The sequence below is a fragment of the Empidonax traillii genome, unplaced genomic scaffold (assembly GCF_003031625.1).
Source record: "Empidonax traillii isolate 1590-97213 ecotype Southwest subspecies unplaced genomic scaffold, ASM303162v1 scaffold126:size1624879, whole genome shotgun sequence".
Classification (NCBI taxonomy): Eukaryota; Metazoa; Chordata; class Aves; order Passeriformes; family Tyrannidae; genus Empidonax; species Empidonax traillii.
Window position 1 is genome coordinate 1,140,775 of NW_020955319.1, and position 20,018 is coordinate 1,160,792.

Genomic DNA, 20,018 nt, shown 5'->3' on the forward strand with positions numbered 1-20,018 from the left:
TCCAGTATTGACTTAAAAGTTTCCTTACTATTATAAGTAAAGTGTTTCAGTATTTAAAAAGCCTCAACTTTTAAAATTTCTAATCTCCTCTCCCTCTCTTCTAAACTTCTCTTCCTTGAGAAAAGATTTTTCAGTTTATATCAATGCTATTCATTTATATATGTTGGGAAACAAGCCCAAGCTTCCAAGCTGTATGGTGTACCGGTGTTCACTGTGCAGACCAATCTGTATTATCTTCTCATTCACAGCTGCTTTTTCTGCATCAAGGTAACAGTTTGCTTCAGTCATCATGGGCCTGGCTACGAACTAATATGGCTACACTGTGGATGATCAAAGGGCTAGAGGGCCAAAGTGGAAGAGAAAATGAACCAATTCACAGTCAAAATGCCTTTTAAAGTGTCTAGGTCCTGTGCACATAGAAATTGATAAGATTGAAATCAAGATATTGATTTTATCACTTTTCCAGTAAGGTTAAAAAATCCTGAACTCAGCTCTCACATATCCCCAATCCTCATGTCATTTTTCGACATCTTTTCTGAACTCTTTAATAGCGCTAGTCATTCCTCTTTTGCTCTACATTGTTTGGAGAGGAAGGTTTAAGTAAAGTTTTGAATTATTACATACACTTTTCATGAATTTTGGGATTCAGCTTATTTACTTATGTCCTTCTTATAGCTGATGTCTTTCAAAAGGAAATAGAAGTGTATTATTTTCTATATGAAAAAAATTGAAACTGTAAAGTAAGGCTCAGTTTCAAGATGTGTTGTTTCTGCAGCTGTGACAAGCACATCCATGTCTCTGTACATCTTCTGTTCCCCATCAGGGTCACTTCTTCAAGTAAGAATTCAGCTGTGACTGAGAAGGTTGAGATGTTGGGGGAATAGTCCAGTTAAAAAAAAAGTTAAAAAAAAAAAAAGTTAAGTAAAATGAATCTGGAATGTTTAATACAGGCAAGCAGTGCCACAGGCAGACCTCAGAGGGCTATGATAGATGAACCTTCTCTGTCTGGTGAGTAGGGATCATCTCTACAAGTAAGAAACCATTGTGCTTTCCAAGACTCCGTTGCCCAAAAGTATTAAACAGTTTTAAATTTTGTTTATTGGTTAATATAAGTGTTTTTGGAAAGAGCATTTAGTACCTACAGAGAACTATTGCATTTTTTTTTCTTAGAAATGGGAATAGAAAAATTTCAAAATTGGTCACAGATATTCTATACCTTGTTTCGATCTAGAAGATCAAGATTGGCCTTTGTAAGAATGGTTGTATTCAGACCAAATTATCTGAATAGACAGAGCTTCAGAAAGTAGTTTTCTGTTTCTGTTGGCTGTAGTAGCACTTTAATTAACTGAGCTTCTAAATTTGTCTGTAAAATTGTGACTTGAAATATATTTGTAAGTTACAAAGTAATAATGAAATCGCTAATTCATTAGGTCTCATGGATTTTATTCTAACCTATTCTAGGAGTTCAGAAAATCTGATGGAATCTCTGTTCTGGATACACTCTTATAGAAGACTTATAGAAAAAAAACAAACATAGAATTCCCTTTTAAAAAGTGGAGGAGGCATGAGTGGAAGAAGAGCCAGAGTATTAGCAGTGAATCAGCCTACTCTAATTCCAAGAAAAACAGTGGTAGAAATAAACCAAATTCTTGTAAGGATCTAGAAGATATAAAAAGAAATGAATAGCAGTCAGTGTGGATTTATCAAGAACAAATCATGCAAAAAAAATCTAATTTAATTCTGCAATAGATATCAGCTTCTGTAGACAGGGAAGTAGCAATAGATAAACTATCTTGACTTCAGGAAGGCTTTAATATCATCTTGACAAACATATTCCTAAGCAAGCTGGGGCTGGTGATATAGAGAAAACTACTGTAGAATGGTAATATGTACCCATGAGTAATGAGCCAGAAAGTTTTGCTTATAATCTATGGATGGTTTTCTGTCTAAACAGGAAGGTGTACCAAATGAAACTTTGCTGAAGTTGTTAAGCCCATTCATTAATGATCAGAATGATCGAATAAAGTGCACTTGCAAGTGTGTTAGAAGACAGTTTTAAATGATTTAGAGAAATTAAAGATATGCTCTAAAATTACTGAATTATATTCAACAAGAATATTATTCAGTAGGTACTATGCTTACATGTAATCATCCATTTAAACTGAAATTACCTACTGACTGGGTAGCAAATCCCAAGTGCAGTATCTGGGCTCTAAACTGCTGAATGTGAACTTTATTGCCCATTATGCAAAGAGTATTTGCCATCACAGGTTCCATAAACATTACAATGTCCTACAAAACTGCGAAGCAATTATTCAGTTCTAATGAACATCACTAAACGCCCATCTGGAATGTGTCTATTTTTGAAAACTACAGCTTGAAATAGCAGTAGATAAGTTGACAGTAGTCCAGGTGAGATCTCTAGAAAACATGCCATGAGAAGATGCAAAACACATTTGATATGCTTTGGGACAGAAGACTGGGAGGAACTTCAGGATTTTTAAAGAAATGAAAGAGTGCTGTTCTTCGTGCCCAGAGCAGTTCATGGGACAAGAATTACTGAGCTTAACTTGCAGTTTGGGAGACTCAGACAAGAAAGAAGTTCTAATTTAGTAGACATTAGGCTATTTAATGCACTGTTTTCACATTTGCCTCTCACACAACAGAGTGTATTGAACTCGTGCTTGGGAGAGACTGACTAATGAGAATAACTATGACTGAAACATAGTAAACTCATCCTTCGATCATTAATTTCTGCAATTTTGAAAAATCTACTCCTTGTGCTGATTTTGGGTAGGTTTTTCATGCATGAAGTACATTTTTCTCTCTCACTCTCTCTAAGCAAAAGGACATATATGCGTCTTCCCACAGAAGAAAGGTGTGAGTATAGACTGATCCTTTCAAAGAAGCAGCATAAAAATTGAGTAATTTATGAACTTGAGAATCACTTTTAAACTTATCTTCTGTAGATTGCCTTTACCTCTCATTTAAACTACTACTGTAGGTATAAGAAAATACTGAATTTACAAAATTTAGCTTCATACTCACAATTAGAAATCGATACTGGTGTTGTAGCTCTGCAAAATGTGTTAACTAGTGAGTTTTTCAAAAATGTTTAGCATGTGCTACATTTTAAATCATAGGACTATTGTTTGAGCTGGTTTTGATGTCACTTTGTGTTTACTAATTATCATTTATATTTAGTGTCTTCATGAATGGCAGTGCTGTTCATTTTAAATGTACCCTAATTACAAACCCACACGAGTGAATGCTTGTAATTAGCTAGGAATGAGAACAATGAGTGTCTGCATTACAATAAAGACTTAGGAGTTAAATGATCATCCAAAGCTGCTATGCAGAATTCCATCATTAAACATTTAGAACTTCTGTTCAGAGAAGAGTTTGAATAACATATGTTTATGAAGAATGATGCTCACAAAGTAAGTATTTCCATAGGTAGTATTCTGTTTATGCCTCTAGTACAGGTGTAGTTTTGCTGAAGGAGGAACGTGAGACCTGAGGGACCTGAAGTTTCTTTTATCCATCTCTGTCTTCCCCCACACTACAGGTACCTTTAACCTATTATGGCCAATCCTAAACTTCTGGAATCCCAGACCGATCACTCTTACAAAGAAGTAGTGAGTGTTCCAGATAAAAAATATCTCAGGGGGAGAGTTCTGGGTTCTTAACTGGTTCCTAAATTTACTCCCAGGAAACAGAAAACAAAGAGGACAAACTTCAGATTCTACTTTTTTAATGTCATTCAAGAGACGTTGCATCTTTTCAGGAAGTTTAGGTATTGAATCAACATCAAAATGCTAATTGGTGAGAGGATACTATATTTCTAATGAAAGTATAATGTTTAATTGTACCTTTAAAATTTTCATTGTTTTTGGTGAAAAGGTTTAGAGGTTACCAGCCTAGACGCTTGAGTTCGTGTCTGGCTGTTGAAAGATATTTTTTGCAGCCTGACTAGGAAATTTAATCTTAGTGAAAATATAGAAGAAAGTAAAGTCAGACAGAAAACTGTAAGATTGTTACAGTTTCAATGCTATTGTATTCGATTTTAGAAATCTACGATAAAAGTAATTACACAATCAAAGTTTTTAATCTTTCTGGGAGAGAATTTTGATTTTTATGGCAATGTATGTAATACTTTCAGGATCCACTATGATGTATTTTTGAATCAGAAGAAGAAGGAAGTAAAAAAGTTTCAACAACTTCTATTGGTTGAAACTAAAATTTATATAAGATCTCAGGGGTTAGTTAGTTTGCTCAGAGGAATAGTTGCAATTACGTGTGAGCAGTTGTCCTATGAAACCCAATAAAAGAAGTTTAAATGAACATGAGATTTATTAAATAACATTAGTTTTTCTTGATTTTGCTCTCACATTTTTGGAGTTCAGCGTTCTTTCCTGGAGCCTGTTTAGAGAGTAGATGCTTTGCTTTCACTGAACAATGGGAAGAATAGTTACACAGATAAGATTCTCGTGCAGTTCTTAATTCTGAGATGTTAAGTTTAAGGGTTTGTTTCACTGGTTACTAATTTGCTGAATAACCTGTAAAAAGACACTGAAGGAAACTAACACACAAAGTGAAAATAAATGTATAATGTCACTACAGTCTTGAAATTTAATACAGCCTGATTCATCAGCCTGCATTGTACTCTGAAATATCAAATCCAATGGACCAAAAACAACAAGATTTTTGTAGGCTTAGTAAAACCTCAACTACCTTAAACAGGAAATGTTTCAGACTCAGCCACTGGCCACTGCAGAGAATCATATGTGACAGGAGTTAATGAAAATTAATCAAAATTATTATTGTATCTTAATGATTAATATAGTTTTAGCTTTTAAAACTATTAGCATTTTCAGCCAAGATATTTTGGAGAGGCTAGGAAATTTGGATCAGAGACTCTTACATCTTAGACTGAAAGAATTTTAATTAATTTCTATAGCAGATCACTGAAATGCTTTTAAGCTTCTGCTTAGTTGTGCACAAATTGTGCAATTTGCGATATTGGAACTACTAATTCTGGGCCAAAAAAATAAAAATTGTTAAAGATCAATTTCACCAATGTGTTCTGGAAAAGTTTTTGTGGGTTTTTTTGTTTGTTTGTTTGTTTGTTTTGTGTTTTTTTTTTTAATAGATGTTATTTCTTTGGGTACTTTTAAAGCTGGAGTTTTTAAGTGCAGAGAGTGGAATGTATGCAAATTTGTCAGTAGTTTCAAATCTGGCTGTACTCATAGAATTGGATTATGCTCATCTCCTGAGCCTGAAGCCTGTTCACTCGAGCAAGTACAATACTCCAGTTTGATTGGTATCCGTGAAACAGCTCTCGAGTCACTTTGCCCGCTCTTTGTGAATACATCTGTACAACAGAAGAAATAAAAAAGTGCACAAAAAATCTCAACTTAAATAAACTCCTCAAACTAGGAGAGCCTTATTCAGCGATGAGTACAAGACAAGGGCAGGCAGGAAAAGAATCAGAAAAAAATCTAGAAAAAAATTGGTGAGTTCCAAGTGTTATCTAGCTTTAGTTCACTTTAAAATAAAGGTGAAAATAGCAAACAAACCCCAGCAGAGTACTGATAAAAGAGACATGTAGACAGAAATAGCAAAGAATCCTGAAGAAAGATACACTGAAATATTTTATTTCTTAGGGGAACATTGATTCAGGCTTATAAAACCAAGGGAAAAGAACATTTCTACTATTGTAAACTGTGTTACTATAGCTAGTCGTGCAGAGAGTCTATAATAATATTTTATATATGGTTCTATACATCAAATGAATCACCAGACATCTGTTTTTAAAGAAAACCACTTGTGCTTTCTTTCAGTAACATGTAAACTGAGCATTGTATTTACCTCAATTGTCTCATTTAGTCAGAGAGATTACATCACAAATAGATGAGATTATATCCAGATTTCCAGTGATTTCCAGATATAAACTAATAAATTCTGTAGAATATGTGAATAGAAATTCAAAGTGAATCTAAAAGTATTCCCATCTATATTTTTATTCAACTAAATATATTCTTAGGAAAAAACAGTATTTTGTGTTTTATTCTCACAAAAGAGGTCTTATTAATAATATAATAAAATAATATATTCTGTAATAATTTATAATAACATCATAATAGAATATAGAAATTGTTCCCTCAGAAAATATTAAATAAAATTTATTTAATAGTATTAAACTCTCAAGATTTATGTGAACAGCATCAGCAAATCAGCAAAAATCAATTATTTCTTCATAAATGGAACATTTGAAAGTATTGCCACAAAATTTGTATGGAACAGTAGACTGTGTGTTACTGTTGTATTTCTCATTTATTTTTCTTTTTCTGGTTTTTCATTTCCTGTTTAAATCTTAGACTCTAATCTTGTTTTTGTAGAAGTTGTGTTCTTTTTTTGTACCCTGTTTATTATACAATAGTGATCCAGATCTTCTTGTGTGAGGAGGTGCAGGACACGAGTCTGCCCCAGAAAGGGGCTCTCTGTAAGGCTGCCTTTGAAGAGAACAAGTCGTCCTTCTCTAGGATTGCTGCAGTCTGGAAGAAATCTGAATTCATTTCATGTGAATAAATGTCTGAGAAAAACTAACTTATTGTCTGCTGTGTAGTTTTTAAGCACTTCAGTATTTATGTTTTTCGTCTGGTGGATATCTTACAGCTAATAATGTTATAAAATTGTTATTTAACAGGCAAAATAACATATCAAGTCCAAAGTAATTACCAATGCATTTAGGTTAATTACAGAGCTTAAATGAATTTTTATTTAATTCACCTGCTAGCAGCTGAGCCCGGGGTTACAAATTTCACTGTAGCAGCTGGTGACAGTACAGGCATCTGTGAAAGCACTTTCTGCAGGAGATGCTTGGAATGCCATCTACTGTTGAAGAAGTAAAAAACCAACCCAAAAGCAATGCAAAACCCTTAGGAAAAACTGCCTTTTTTAAAGTGATTTGTTCTGAAATGAAACTCTACTTACATTGTACATCTATACATTTATTACTTGTCAGGACATCCTTTTTGCAGAATATTTGAAATATATTATGTAGGATTCAGCTAATGTTCTGAAAAAAATCTTAATTGTGCCTAATTACAGTATCCTAGCTTTTGTGTCAATTTTAAAATTAGGTTTTCTGCTTTGTTTTATGAATTCCCTGAGAATTTCAGTTGTCTGCAAAACAGTTTGAAACATAAGTAAAAAATAAAGTCTCATCTTTCCAATACAGAATTAATATAAATTGCATTTAGTGAGGAAAGTTGTGATCCAGACAGTGAAATAAATATCCCTTAAAAATCTGTATGATTAAAATTTTAATTTAAAATATTTAAACCTTTCCTTGGAAAAAAAATTGCCTTTTTTGGATGCTTTTTAAGATAAAACAACCATAGGACAACAACTGATATGGTATTGGATAATCTGTTATTGAAGTTCATCCTGGTAAAATTGTGTTTGGACATTACAGATCTCTTCAAGTTTGAGTAGTCTTGTACACCTGTGTGTTACGTTGGGATATATTTATACATGTGTTATTACTATAATAATGATAAATGTTTGCATTTTGGTTATGAATTGGATGATATAATTCACAGTCATCTTGCTACAGTTTATCCTCATTTCCACAAGTCAAGTGTGGCTCACTGGAATGCAGCTATTGTGGCATGTGTCACACATCCTTGTAGGCAAGACTGTAAAACCTTTTCTTTTTCTCTTTACACAAATATTACAAGATTACAGTGGCAGACCTAAGGTCTGAGTGCTGTTTCTGCACTCTTGTGGAGAAACCCGATTTTTAAAAAAATAACATGAGTTGTAAGACTATTTTTCTTAATGATTATATTGGACGACAATTTTTTTCCCAGTTGATCGTTTGCTAAACCGTTCTTAACAGTATAGGAAAATACACAAGCAAACCCAAAATCTGGCTAACTTTAACAACAATAAGAAAGTAAAAGATGATTAGAATATACTTCAGTTTTATTTAAAAATATCTACATTCAAACAAATTCTAGCTATCAAAAATTAGTCTTTGTTAGGAGTTTGGGTTGTAGTAGTGTCTCTAACTCAAACATTTTTTAACGAAATCTCACCTCAGACTTGCTATAAGGCCCCCATAATTACACAGAATTGCTTTTAGTAAGAAATGTGTGACAATTGCACAATTTTGCCTCTGTTCCTTCTTGGAAAATAAAAATCCAGTATTTTTTTTCTGATTTGATATCTGCTGTCTCAGGTTCATTTTTTTTTAACTCTCCATAAATCATCTTCCTGAAATGCCCACATATCTTCAGGATTTGGGAGAGTAACACTTATTAAATTGGAGAGAAAAAATTAAGTCCAAATAAAACTATTTTGCACCCCCAATAAACTGAAATATGCATGTGCTTAAAGCTCAACCAGCTAAAACATCCTGAGTTGCTGATTATTTCGAGGCCTTGAAGAAGAGTCAGGGTCCCATGTGAGGCTTTTCAGCCTGTATGTAGTATATATAGTATATAGTGTGTGTCATTTTTGTGTTTCCAAATTTTTCTACATGCCTCATTCCCTCAGCAGACACATGATACCCAAGTGGGAGGCAGCTGGCATATTCCACATGGCAACAAATTATAATTTGTTGATGGCTTACAAATTCTGGCTTAGAAATTCCCACTTACTCTGTGATAACCAAAATAATCTTTTGCTTGCTAGTGATAGAAAAAAAAGCTGCAGTAGCCCATTTTAAACTATGTGGTAGATTTGAACAAACACTAGATTTTTAATACTGAACTTTTAATATCACCTCCCTGGTCTAGGCCTCCTGCTTGCAATTTTGGATAACCTTCAAAAGAGAGCATTGATCCATGAATTAATTATTGGAACTGTACGTAATATAGTGGCCACCCTTCAGTGTAGGACTTATGTACTACAGTAACTTTCTCATGTGCTGAGTTTTGAGTTTGACACTCATTTTTATGGTTTTGCTATCAGCACCATAACAAACAAGTCTGGCCAAGTCAGGAAATGTGTGAGAAGTGAGGGAGTTTTCATTTTTAGAACACAGGGTCTCTTACCTCTTACTCCAGGAATGAATGATAGGAAACGTCTTTGCCCTGGAGAGTTCATATCCTAAGATAAGCAGTGTCTGATTCTTTTTGCTGGTTCTGAGTTAAACAAAACATACTGTCAGTGTATTCAGTTTTAGACTTGAAAGTACAGGGCTGTTGAGCACTATGTTCTTGGTTGCAGTGAACCACATTTAGTATGTATTTTATAAAAATATATACTAGTGTCAAAATTTCACTCTGAGAATTGTTTACTTGAAGAATTGGATAAAACTATACCACCTCTAATTATCATCTAAATGTTGGAGTAGTCTTAATCTTACAGCATTTGTTATGTTTGTGGGTAATGTTTATCTGAGGTTCATTCAGGGAGCTCATTCAGCCTAGATTGTTATACAGGAGTGTGGATGTTTCTGTGCTTATCTGTGACGTGTGTATGGTGCTTTCTTGTTGTTTGTCTTGTATCTTTAAGCCAATTTCAGTTTGGGCTTCAGGGATGTTTAACTTCTTCAGCTTGGAGTTAGATCGGCTTTAAATTTATTCTGCGTTACGGATATTGTTTCTAGCCCAAGTGGCCAACTTTATTTTCTTGTTCACTAATATCAAATGTTCAATTACCTCTCAGCTGCTGATCTTGGAGGTGCTTTTGTGGAAACTGCTGGTACTTTTGTTACAAACAGAACAAGTTTAGTCAGGAAAACCGCTTGCATACATCTTAAGGAAAATATTCCTTTGGAAAGACATTACTTTATTATCCAAAATATGATCATTCTCAATTCAAATACCTATATGTATATTAATACAAAATTTGGAGCAGTCATATAAAACAAAGACTTTAATTTGGATCAAAAATAGATAAGTTAAATATTCTAAGGTACATGTTCTTATAGCCTTGATAGGGTAATCAATGCAGAGAATCAATTCTGTTAATATGTAAATATTTTACAGTTATGCAATTAGCAAGGGTTTATGTTTGACCTCCTTATCTCTCTTTTCCTGGAGTCAAACATACTTACGTAATTGAACTTAATTAATCTTACAGAGTTGCACTCCTTCAAGAAAATAGTTGATTGTACCTGCATTTGACTATATCTGTTAACTTGACCACTTTGTCAGGAGTGGGTGCAGGCAAAGGTATACATTGTGCATGTGTCACATGCCTTGACTTCCAACATGGGACTGTAGTCACTGCAGTCTCTGCAAATAATACTTTTTTTTTTTTTTTTTTTTTTTTTTTTTTTTTTTTTTTTTTTTTTTTTTTTTTTTTTTTTTTTTTTTTTTTGCATTTGGTGCAGGGCATATGATTGAAATGCTGTTACAAAAGAAAAGTAAGCAATCCAGGAAAATGAATGAGTGGACCTTTAATTCCAAGATAGGGTGGTGGAAACCTTAGAATGTGTCTGGAGCTGATGATCTTCCCCCTTTATCAGTTCAGTCCCTAGTTTGACCAAGGGAATGGCCAACCCCACAAGGGTTTGAATATTGTTTCTTTAAGTCCTATTTTATTTTCAGTACCATTTTCCAGGGTGTAAATTCAAGGGGAGGAAGTTGTGCTATATTAAGAAATATTGGTAATGGGAAATACTTTTAGACATTATGATGTTTCTATACTTTGAGAATGGGAATATATCAATTGTAGAGAAAGCCAGTTACATGCCTTTATTAAAATCTTTTCTCTAGTTTTGCATTAAGAAGACAGTTGCAAATTATCAAATGATTTTGGAATAGTTCAAACCTACTTATAACTTTTAATTCCTGCAGATCAGATCTCCTTGTGCTTGTAGGTCCATGGATGGAAAAGTTGTGAATCTTGAGAGTATTGTTGCATTAGATATAGATATTAAGATGTTTATCCTTGCCAAGGATGGCTGATTCTGAAATTTGGATTTCCCCAAAATTAATTTGAGAAGAGATACCTGTTTGATTCCAGATATCTAGGAGGTGTAGATCATGTTTTAAGGGCCATTTTCATGGACTGAGGCACCTGAATTCTGCCCACATGTTTTTTTGGCTATGCATCCAAGTATGTACAAGTAGAGATGAGCTCTGATAACAGAGTACTTGTTAGTTTACCTGTGTCCAGCACCTTCTTTGGAAAGAATGTGTTGTGATTTTGACATGGTAGATTTTAGAGGGGAGCTTTTATTGGTGATAGTAGATTGAAAAATAGAAAGGTATGGGGAGTTTAAAGGAATAAGAATAATTTTTATGTTGATGTTTTCATTACTTTGTCTCTTGCTTCCATTTTTCTTGTTCTCTTCCCTCTTCTTTCTGTTCTCTTCTTCTACTCATTCTCTGTGCCGGTGGGAATAGCCCTAATCTTTGAGGAAATTTTTAATACGTGGAGAAGATCTAACATCAGAAAGTGTTCATGAGACTTGAGATCTAACTTAGTGATTTAAGCTACTGGAAAAGATCAAAGGAGTCTGGCAGTGGCACTGTGTGGGCTTGCAGAGGAACACAGCACTAATGGTGCTGTGTATGTTTCGAGGACAGAGGTTCCTGATAACAAAGTGCAAGGTGTAACAATTCCTGTTGGCAAGTAGGAAAATCTTGGCTTTCAAGTGACACAATGTCTGCAGTTATGATCTGTACAACCAAAAAAAAAACTCTGACAAAAGCTTCAGACTCCTCTAACATTTTAGACTAAGTGGTAAAATACTTAATATTCCGCACTGTTAGAATGCATTGTCTGTCACTGTGGATCCAACACATTATCTGCAGCCTGCTGTTGGTTTTAGCAAACAGATATCGATCAGAGTTTGTTTTGTAGTGAATGATGAGAACTGGCATTGTTCTTGGCAGAGTTTTGAGTGGATAGCATTGAAAAGACATATGAAGGTAACATGAAGACAGGTAGGCTGGAAGGAGCGGAATGTGGTCATACTACATGGGGTGTTTAGTTGGTCTGTTGAGAAAATGGAGGTTTGAGATTTTTCCGACCTGGCAATACACTTTTAAGCAATTATTAGTTTCTGATCTTTGACAGGAGGAGAGAAAGCACTGCATGAATATGGGACTACACAATCAAGTGAAACACAAAGCAGTTCTTGTAACCAAAGGAAATAAGCTGTATGTGTGTATGTAGACAGGATTCAAGTATTTGGAGTCTCTTCAGTCCTTTTCTATCTGGAAAAAATATTTAAACCACAGCAGCATTAAAAGTAAATTCTTTGTATTTTATCTAATAAATCATTATTTCTATCAGTTACTACAACTTCTATCAGTTACTACAACTTCTAATTTCATCTGAATGAAGAGTCTTTTGGAAAGCAAGCAGAAGAAATTAGTCTGTGGTTTTCTGATTTAGATTCAGAATCTCTCTCCATTCTCTGACCTTGAAAGATAAACACCTGAGCTGTACACCTGAAGGGTTCAGGCTTGTTGATCCACAAGGTCAATATTTGTTTAACTTCATATGATAGAATCTATTAAATAGATTTTTTCATGATTTCTTTTTAAAGAAGTAGATTGCCTTCCATGCTTGTTAAAAAGTCAAGGAAGATCATTGCCTAATCCAGGGACTGAAGGATGTATGGAGAGTGCTCAAGGAATGCGTCACTGTTATATAATAATGGAAGCTCTTGTCCTCACATAACTGCAGTGTTGGAAAGTGTATAGTGAATGAGACACAGAATTGTGGGAGGAGAAAAGATTAATTTATAAGAGAGATATTTTGAATTGTAGGGTCAAATTATGTCCTGGCTTAGAACAGCATGTTCCTATAAAATGCTGAGAAAATAATTTTAAATGCAGGTTTTCGAAGTGTCTGCTTATGGACAATATGTTTTATTTAATGGTGCAAAACTAAAAACTGATTGTAAGATTTTCAAAAATACCAAGGGTTTGCAGCTGCATTTGAAGTTACCAGATATATACTATTATGTAAAGATTCTAGATCCTGCTGAAAAAATCATACCAAAATTTCAAACTGCACACTTAGAATTAATGTGCAGTATTACAATTTTGATTTTACGCTATTCTGATCTCAGTTCTACATGTGAAAAATATTACCCACGGTCAGTATCTGAAGGAAAGTTGTTAGTTGTAATCTGATCATATGAATGGCTCAGATTTCCTTTGTTTAATTCAATATAAAAATTCACAATGAACTTAAAAGTGTGCAGTTAGTTTGTTTGGAAGTCATGTATTGAGAGTTGTAAAAGGATTATTGGTATATTCAGTCTTCTCTGTCCAGCTGTCAGGGAGATCACATTTACACCATCTAGTTCTATGTATGCTACTTAGGAGCTCTGAATTTTTGTCTGAGAGTGTTTCCTTCTCACAGTTGACCATATAGAGCTTTAAGGCTTATAATTTTGGGTGATCTAAATTAAAAGTCCTGAGCTACTTAGTGCAAAAAGTATGAAAATACTTTGATTCCCTGCCCTTACCACCCCTTCAACTTTGAATTTCTACTTTGAAAAACTAGTGTGGATTCTCGTGGTTAAAGACAGTATGATTAAGATGCATGGTAGAGTGGAATTGCGACTGCATGAAAAATTTTTATTTTCACGATTTTTTATTTCTTTGGAATATACCTGCTTGTTTTTGTGGGATTGTTTGTTTACTGAATTTGTTTGCTTTGTTTTGGTCCTGGAACATTTCTTTATATAAAAATTCCTAACATGCTGAAGAGGCAAATCCATGCTTGATGACATTTTATTGTGTGCTGCATGTTCAGTTTTCCTTTTGTGTAGAAAAAGTTTTGGAAAGATTTTAGTGTTTCTTATCATCCACTTACTTAGTTCTTGTTTAGTCACTGAACCCTGTTTATAGAGATATTCCCTGTGATATCATACAGTGAAGGAGATGTGGAGCTATTTTGATGAGCTTTAATTTTCTGTTCAACCCAAAGCATCCACTTAAGTTACAAGCCTGCAATTCCTGTTTAGTTAAGTAAGAGTATTCTCTATACAGACATTCAGAATATCTATTTAGGAGCATTTTTGGGTTTTTTTGAACATACAGGGAAGGTAGATCCTAACTTAATATGTAAGACCAATACCTGCAATTAGAGGATATAAATATTCTTGTGAGTATATGTCTATATTCTTGGGTTTGGTCTAGAACATCAGCTTGTTCACTCAAGTTAAAGCAAGTATTTCAGATGGAATGTTTTCCTAAATGCAATGGACAAATATTAATCAGTACTAAACAGACCTACTGTATGTATTACCTAGTTATTTAAGCAAGTCCTAGAAAAGTTCATTCAAGAGTAAAATTCCCTAGCTTTCCTTCCTTAGTTTTAAGAGTTATATTGTCTGCAGGTCCTGATATCACTGTGGTTTAATAAATGTAGTGCAGATTTTCCTTTAATCTATTAGTTTAGGATATTGTGTTTTAAATGTCATGTTACATGTTACAAAATCACCTTGAACTATGATAGGCAGTTCAGTTGTAAATAAAAATAAAAAGAATAGATTGTAGTTTGGATAATCAAAGCCCCTTCCTTTGCATTTATAGCTGAATGTATTCCTGGAAATGTTTTAACATGATATTATGAGCAAAGAATTGAAAGTGAGTTATAAAACATTACCAATTTAATTTTGCAACTAAAAGTTTCCTATACTTGTCATTCCCCATTTTTAATCCTAAATGGAAATAAGTCCAGAGTACACTTGAATGTAAACATACAACAAATAATAAAGGAAACGTTTTTAACTCAAAGTAGGATCTTTCCCCTGCCCATTTGATACAGATTTTAGAACTTTAGGGTCATTGTTTTGCAACATGTTGCACTCAGTTGTGCAAACTTATCTTTTTAGGGTCAAAGAAGAGCAAAAACCACAGTCGACACAGTAAGTAAAATATCTTAAAGATGCAATAGGCTTGACTTTTCTACCTTTGCCATGTTCTGCTCTCTGCACCTTTGATGGTATTAGCTTTCACTGATACCTGATAGGCTGCAGGTAGTTTGTCATCTGCTTCCTGACTGGCTTGTAAGAGAGCTGCCTGCAGCTTCTTACTCCATCCACATGTTAGCTGGATGTAGGTTCTTGCTGCCTGCTTGTGAACTGGTGAATTGTAAAACTTTACTTCCCTTACATCCTTAGTGGCTGACTTAGTTCTGCAGCTAACATTCCCATTGGCTCTAGCTTTTTCCGCCTGTGTATTTCTAATAATGTTGGATAAGAAAACATTTAAACTAGTGTGGTTTTATTGGTTATTCAGTCACATTATTTGCTTGTTTAAACAGGTGGTTTCCCTTTAGTGGGATCACTGAGCTGGTAAATAACGTTCTTCAACCACAGCAAAAACAGCAAAATGAAAAGGAGCCCCAGACGTAAGTAAGCTGCTCTCTGTAGACTAAGTAATGTCTGTATAGTTTCAGGACATACTGGAGAGTATATTTGAAAGAACTGCCATTTAGAACACTCAGCTGAGGGCATTTTACAAGGTGAACACCATTTGCTTTCCAACCCTCCTTTGCAAAGGGAAAACAAAAAATCAGGTTTTACTCTCCTTATCAGTAACATAAGCGATTACATTAGAGTACGACTTAAGGAGTTACTGCTGCTTCATTTGTCTTTTTTTTTTCTGCAAATATATGAAACTCCCAGTGAAGTGATGTGTTTACTGTGCATGAGGAGCTGAAATGTTGAGATATGTAGTACTATGTATAGCATGTCTATGCAGATGCATGGAATTTGTGATATTGTTTATGCATAGAATGCTATATGAATATACATAATATGTATGAAGAAGTTTCTAAGGAACAAGAAAATGTCATTTCATTTTTTTCATGCTTTTAAAATATCTGTAAAGTTTCAAAACTTTAGCAGATATAAGGTGAAATCTTGGGTCAGTCAAGAGGCCAGTATTTCATCCACAGACCTTTTATACTGTTAAGTCATTACATTTTTTTTTTTTCCATTTGAGAATTTTAAGATTTAACAGAAACTGGCAAAGCTAGGACACTCAGTCTTAGAGTAGAACTTAAAGCACGGAGCTGAAGATATTTCTTTCATAAAGACAAACTAAAAAATATTTATTAATCCAAATTTTCAAATTCTTAAATGTTACTTCTGATATTATTTAATCTTTAAACAGTTAAGTTGCTGTTTTTCCTTTCTTCTAGAAGTGAATGCCTTGTAAGTTCACATGATAAAAGAAATGTAGGCTTTTGAACTCATGCGCAACTGGTTTAAAGCTTGCATATAACATGTTAGTATTTTCCAAGCAGAATCAATTTTAGTTTGTTTTTTAATATGTATATTTAAGTGGACCTTCACACTTGTGGGTCATCAAAGCTGTGATATGTTTTTTGAATCTATGGAAAAAAATTGTCAAAAATTAAAACTGAAAAATAGGACTCAAAATTGCTATTCTGTAAAGCAATGTGTTATTCTGAGCTCTCTTTCTGACATTCTCATTTAAGTTCTTATAAAATTGTATATAATATGGACAGTGAATATTTTCTTTATTGGTTATTGTTAGATACTGGCAATATTACTTTTTTTTTACAACACCTCAGTACCTCCTTTGTACGCCCAGTTTCCTTAACTCAGCAAAGTTTGTTCTGCTTGTACATATGAAGTAAGAAACCAAAAATACTTTATAGACAATGTAAATAGTTGAGTTACAGATGACAAAAACTATTTATAAATGGGTACTGTCATTCTGGAAGAATTTTTTTGAACAGTGATATGTATACTCAATTGACTTGCAGATAGCATAAGACTGGGAGAAGTGTAACATCTAATGGCAGGACTATATTCAAAAACTATCCTTGAAAACCCAAGCTATGGTTATGATGTGATGATGCCATTCAAAAGGATAAATGCAAAGTGGTGTAGCTATGTAGGGGTGGTTTTTGTGGTTGACACAGGATAAAGGAAAATGGTGTAGGGAGATGTTCCTTAGCAGAGAATCAGGGAGCCATAATAGTATGTAAGTTGAGTTGTAGCCAGTATTGTTAGAGAGATTAATGTCATACAGGAATGTGCAGACAGTAGCCAGGAAACACCATGAGGAAGTTTCCACACTGCTAAGCTTTGCTAAGATCTCACCTGGAATGGCAAAGCCTTCTTTGGACAACATTCTTCAAAAGTTATGTGGAGCAGATGAAATTCAGTGGAGAGTAATAAGAATGAATAATTAAACATCTAAGAAACATATGTATTAAGAAAGAATCAAACACATGAGGTGATTTAGCCTCCTGAAGAGAAAATCCCAGGGGATGAAGGAGATGGACAAATCTTTAATTATGCAGAATGCTGCTGAAACATGAAAGGAAATAATCTCTTCTCCATGCCTCTGGTTGTGCAGGAGAAAGGAGTAGACTGAAGTTGTATTAGGGGGAATTCAGCTGGATAGGGAAAACCTTTCATGGAAAGAAAACTTAAAATGCTTGCAGTTTGTCTACGGCTTGTGTGGAAGCTGTGAAAATCTTAAGGAGCAGGTTTGGCAAATGTCTGCTAGAAGAGACAAAAGTGTATCTGATCTCATGCTGGGACAAGAGAATGGACTAAGTGACTTTTGGAAGTGTCTTAGAAAGACACTTTTGAAAGACTCTTTTGAAATTGTCTTCCAGCACTGCTTATTTGTGGCAATTTCATTAATTTATTAATGATCAGGATTTATTTTTATGATTATTGTAAACTTGCAGGGAGAAAATTGAACAGAAATATTGTGTATTGGTGTAACTTTTAAATTTTATTTCTTTTTCTGACTTTGGTGACTTGAAGAGAACTGTTGTACCTGGGAACGTTGGGGGACACTGGGGAGGAGAACAGATGTCTGAAGAAATTTTTATTACTATCCAAACATGTTGGGGCATTTTCCACTTGAAATCCCTGTCAGTGTCTGAGTCTGTAATGGATTTCAAGATACGTCTGACTGTCCACTTTTGCTGATGAAAATACTTATCTACAGTGAATCTGGGGAGGACAAAATGTGGTGGGAGGAGGCTGAAAAAGAATCAGTAATGTCTGAAAACATAATGTATCATGTTAAAAATTTACGTTTTGCTCTGGAGAAAGTATTTTTGAAAAACCATTGACCAAGTATCCTTATAGGCAGAGGCAGGGTTAGTCTGACACTTTTGGACATGAATTTTATACCACAAAATCACGGAATGGTTGAGGTTGGAAGAGACCGCTGGAGGTCATCTTGTCCAACCCACTTTCTCAGGCTGGGTCACCTAGGGCCAGTTGTTTAGAACTATGTCCAGATGGATTTTGAATATTTCCAGGGATGGGGACTCTGTGGGTGAGATATACATGTGCTAGTGCTATAGTGAAAAGTGTTTCCTTATAAGAAGGAATCTCTTGTGCTTCAGTGTGTGCCTATTTCTTTGATCCTGTCACTAAACACTGCTGAAAAGAACCTGGGTCCATTCTCTTTGCACCCTTCCCCCAGGTGTTAGGATTTACTGATATGATCCCCTCTCTGAACTTTTTCTTCTCTAGGCTAAGCAGTTCAAGCTCTCTGTCTGTCCTCATGTGAGAGATACTTCAGTCTCTTAACCATCTTTTTAGCCTTTTGTTGGACTGTCTCCAGTATGTCCATGTCTCTCTCGAACTGGGGAGCCAGAAGTGGACACAGAATTCTAGGTGGGACCTCATCAGTGCTGAGTGAAGGGAAGGATTTCACTGTTCTTCATTAGGATTTGGTGGTCCTGTGCCTAAGGGTTTGACTTGGAGTTTATATTTTTGTTTTGCATGAATCTCAGAGCATTATGTAATATTATTAGGCTCTAATCAAAATAAAGAGATTCCCATGCTAGGAGGCACTAAAGATTCTGCTAGTGTAATATTGTGTATTGGCAGTGCCCAGCAATGAATATCTGAGAACACACATAAGGAGAGGGTTATGCATAGACTAATTCTGATACAGGTATTTTAGTGGCTTCCTGGGGCAATGGCTGATGCATGTTGCTGCATTTATTTCATGGCCATTAGGAATCTATTTGCCATCACTGTCTGCAGTCCCACTTTAAATCTATTTGTATTTTTGGCTTCAGAACTTGGTGAAAATGAATTCTACAATTTAATTATCTGCTTTATTGAGGAGTTGTGACTCTTTGTTTGCTTTAAACCTACTCCCCAATATTTTCATTGGGAAGTGCTAGTCTTGTATTATGTGATTCCTTATATACTTTGCCTATACTATGTATAACATTCACACATTTCTATTACATTCCATGCAGTCTATTATATTTCATACATTTATTCCTTCAAGCTACAGAGCCAGCTTCTGTGAAAGGCACCCTGTTCTTTTGTTGCCTTATCTCCTTTTAAAAATGCTGTCCTGAATTAAGGGTGATCAGTGTTCCTCACAGTATCAGATATGAGAGTTCTGTGAATTTATACAGTAGGTTGAGGAAAGAAAGTTTCTAAAGTTTGCTGCTTAAAGATATTCAAATATTGAAAAGATGGTGTTTTTTTTCCCCCTTTTTCCATGAACATTTTTGTTTATTTTCAGGCTGGAAGTTTAGTTATTTATTAAGAACTGTAAGAGATTGATCATTGACTTTGACAGAAGAAACTGAGCCTCTTTTCTTGTTTTGAAAGTTATGAGCACATTATTAATAAACAGTAGAAAAAATACAGTCAATATCAAAAGTCATTAAGCATAATGCTTTTTGTATCTAAACCATTTCAAAATAAATAGAACAAAGTATTTCATTGCCTTTTTGTTCTTTCACTATACTAATTCTAGGAGAGATCAAAAAATGTGCATTGTTTAGCACAACATTGGGATTTTTGCTGCTAATAATGTCTTTTCAATAAATAAATATTTACATGTTTTTCTGGAAGTTATGTTGTCACAACAAGGAAATGAAGATTGAAAATTATTGTAAAATGATACCAAGTAAAACCTTTTTCTGCATGTTTTTTTTTGTAAACTAAATTAATTTTTCTACTGGTAGACCACACCTGCAAAACAGTAAAATTTTCAATAAAATGGCTTTTCCTGTAGTCTTGAAGAGACAGATTTAAAAACAAAAAATGAATT

General features: G+C 34.4%; 1 protein-coding gene across 38 annotated transcripts in view; it reads left to right on the plus strand.

Annotated features, from left to right (window-relative positions):
* RIMS2 (regulating synaptic membrane exocytosis 2) overlaps positions 1 to 20,018 on the plus strand; it is a 449,434-nt gene that overhangs the window by 52,122 nt on the left and 377,294 nt on the right. For 26 of the 38 annotated variants that reach the window (XM_027883430.1, XM_027883435.1, XM_027883443.1 and 23 more), the window contains exons 2-3: positions 14,825 to 14,857; positions 15,256 to 15,342. The exons of the other annotated variants lie outside the window; for them this stretch is intronic. In XM_027883430.1, the coding sequence (XP_027739231.1) occupies positions 14,825 to 14,857; positions 15,256 to 15,342 (120 nt within the window). The remainder of the gene's footprint in view (positions 1 to 14,824; positions 14,858 to 15,255; positions 15,343 to 20,018) is intronic. 38 annotated transcript variants of the gene reach the window in all.